Source organism: Priapulus caudatus, unplaced genomic scaffold, assembly GCF_000485595.1.
Source record: "Priapulus caudatus unplaced genomic scaffold, Priapulus_caudatus-5.0.1 Scaffold7635, whole genome shotgun sequence".
Taxonomy (NCBI): Eukaryota; Metazoa; Priapulida; class Priapulimorpha; order Priapulimorphida; family Priapulidae; genus Priapulus; species Priapulus caudatus.
Genome location: NW_014584696.1, coordinates 1378 through 4625, shown reverse-complemented (window position 1 = coordinate 4625; position 3248 = coordinate 1378). Strand labels below are relative to the sequence as shown.

The following is a 3248-nucleotide window of genomic DNA, read 5'->3' as shown; positions in this document are numbered from 1 at the left end:
GTGGTGTTTGTGTGCGTGTGTGTGTGTGTGTGTGTGTTTGTTTGTGTATGTACGTGTGTGTGTGTGTGTGTGTGTACGTGCGTGTGTGTGTGTGTGTTTGTGTGTGTGCGTGCGTGCGTACGTGCGTACGTGCGTCCATAGGCACGCGTGTGAGAACCCATTCGCTCTCAACATCTGTCCACCCCGATCAGCAATTTGTTTTTTCGTTGATACCTTTTATTTAATTAATCCGTCTACCTAAAACGTCGCGCTTTCACCGACTCTCTTAGGTTGTCTGGCATCACCGCCGCCGACCCGGCGCCGCCACGCGCATGCTCAGCGCCAACTCCGCGCGCCTCGTCGACGACCGCCGCGTCGTCGCCCGCGCGTCCGGCCGCGGCGGCAGACGCTCCGTCAGGCTGAGCATCGCCGACGTGCGCAGCGATGACGCCGGCACGTACACGTGCGAGGTCGCCACGCGGCCGCCCGTCAGCGCCGACGTCGACGTCACAGTTATCCCGGCGCCGACGACGCGCCCGCCGCCGACCACGCCCACTTTGTCGCGTCGGCCAATCGGAGGCGGCGGTACGGGGCGCACCACGCCCACTTCGTCCCGTCGGCCAATCGGAGGCGACGTAACGAGAGGTGATTTGCTCGGCACCACGACCACTTCATCCCGTCGGCCAATCGGAGGCGGTGGTACGCGACGCACAACGCCCACTCCGTCTCGCCGGCCAATCGGAGGCGGTGGTACGCGACGCACAACGCCCACTCCGTCTCGCCGGCCAATCGGAAGCGACGTGACGAGAGGCAATTCGCGTAATACCACGCCCACACCATTCCGTCCAATCGGAGGCGGCGTTACAACAAGCGATTCGCGTGACACCACGCCCACTCCGTCGCGCCGACCAACCGTCTTTGACCAACCGCCGAGGATCGTGAAAATTAGCAGTGACAGTGACGTCACTGCCGGCTCCACCGTCGTGCTGACGTGCATCGCCAGGGATATTGGGAACCTGAACGTAAGCTTTCGTTTCTCCTTAACGTATTTTTTTGGAAAAGATTTCAATATATTTAGCGATGACAATCACTAATTTATTGCTGTGAACTGGACCGTAGAATCCCTAACCTTTAAATTATAAAGTAATTTCTCTTTTAACCTTAAAATCTTAATGTAATCTCCCTTTTAACCTTAAAATCCTTTAAGTAACCTCCCTTTTAACCTTAAAATCTTAAAGTAATCTCTTTTTAACCTTAAAATCTTAAAGTAATCTCCTTTTTAACCTTAAAATCTTAAAGTAATCTTTCTTTTAACCTTAAAATCTTAAAGTAATCTCCCTTTTAACATTACAATCTTAAAGTAATCTCTCTTTTAACCTTAAAATCTTAATGTAATCTCCCTTTGAACCTTAAAATCTTTAAGTAACCTCCCTTTTAACCTTAAAATCTTAAAGTAATCTCTTTTTTAACCTTAAAATCTTAAAGTAATCTCCCTTTTAACCTTAAAATCTTAAAGTAATCTTTCTTTTAACCTTAAAATCTTAAAGTAATCTCCCTTTTAACATTACAATCTTAAAGTAATCTCTTTTTTAACCTTAAAATCTTAAAGTAATCTCTTTTTTAACCTTAAAATCTTAAAGTAATCTCTTTTTTAACCTTAAAATCTTAAAGTAATCTCTCTTTTAACCTTAAAATCTAAAAGTAATCTCCCTTTTAACATTACAATCTTAAAGTAATCTCTCTTTTAACCTTAAAATCTTAAAGTAATCTCTCTTTTAACCTTAAAATCATAAAGTAACTTCTCTTTTAACTTTAAAATCTTAAAGTAATCTCCCGTTTAACATTAAAATCTTAAAGTAACCTCCTTTTTAACCTCTGTGTATGTTTTGCGAACTACCGTTCTCCGGTTTTCCGTAACCCGTGATTTTTTCGTGAGATAAGATGTAAGATATGAAGATATACAGATATAGAGATATAAGATATAAAGATATAAGATCATTGCCATGATTGCCATAACATGGGAGTAACCCAATCTTTGCGTGACCACTTTGTACCATGACCATTCCGGTGGTTGTTATAGCATGGTATTAACCCGATCGTTGCATGGCTGCGTATCATGACCATTGCCATAACATGGGAGTAACCCAATCGTTGCATGACCACGTTGTAACATAACCATTCTTGTGCTCACACCGTAACCCCTGTGTTAGTAACCTCATCACATGTAACATGACCACGTTGTAACATGACTATTCTCCTCGTTCCACAACCCCCGTGAGTTGTAACCTGCATCCTCACACCGCTCGCTCGCAGGTCATCTGGCTGCAGAGGAAGGGAAACTCGGCGCCGACGGTGCTGACGGCAGGTGGCGCTCGCGTCACCGACAACCGTCGCTTCAGCAGCCGCGTGACGGGCAGTCCGGCGCGCCGCGTGGTGACGCTGCGAATCGATGACGTCGGCCCGGAGGACGACGCCGACTACGTGTGTCAGATTCCGGCAGTGCCGCCCGTCTCCGTCACCTTACACGTCACTGTCATCGGTGAGTCATCGCCCGGCCTCCGGATGACGGAGAGACGACCGCGACTGGTGTTTCTCTCTAGGGTGCCTCTCTCTAGGGTGTCTCTTTCATGGGCCTCTTTCTTTAGGGTGTCTTTCTCTAGAGTGTTTCTCTCATGGGTGTCTCTAGCGTGTTTCTTTCTTGGGTGTCTCTCTCAAGTGTCTCTCCAAGCTGTCTTTCTCAAGTTCCTCTCTCGAGTCTCTCTCTCCCTTTCTCTGACGTGTGTAAAATTCTTCATGGTATGTCTTGAGTACGGTAACCAGGTATCCACCCCCTCCCTTTGGTTGGGAACATAGAAATAATATAGTAGTTTGACTATATATTAGTGTCTCTATATATTTCTATGGTTCGGACACGAACCTAATCTCACTCTCCGTCCGTTATCCTTTCAGGTCGCCGCCCCACCAGGATCATTCCCGCCTCGATCCCGGAGGTGGTCGTGCCAGTCACGCGGCCTCCGCCGACACCGGTCACCGAGGTAACGACTGAGGCTCCGCACGGTGCAGTGACGACGAGCGATGGCAGCGGCGGTAATAAACCACGGCCGATGATTATTGATGTGAGTCAGGATGCTGAGGTCCCTGTCGGAGCGACGGTCGAGATCACGTGCATCGTCAGCAACGTCGAAGACCTGAACGTGAGTGGAACTGACAGTAGAGCTGTGACGTAACACCGTGACGTAACACCGTGGTAGTTTGGTCACGCTGATATA

At 48.2% G+C, this 3248-nt stretch overlaps 1 protein-coding gene across 1 annotated transcript in view; it reads left to right on the top strand.

The window, feature by feature from the left end:
* Nucleotides 1-269: 269 nt before the first annotated feature.
* LOC106820150 (mucin-2-like) overlaps nucleotides 270-3248 on the top strand; it is a gene marked incomplete at both ends in the record, with an annotated part of 4144 nt that continues 1165 nt past the window's right edge. Inside the window, 3 exons of the mRNA XM_014824696.1 lie at nucleotides 270-1001; nucleotides 2293-2518; nucleotides 2929-3173. Of these exons, the coding sequence (XP_014680182.1) occupies nucleotides 270-1001; nucleotides 2293-2518; nucleotides 2929-3173 (1203 nt within the window). The remainder of the gene's footprint in view (nucleotides 1002-2292; nucleotides 2519-2928; nucleotides 3174-3248) is intronic.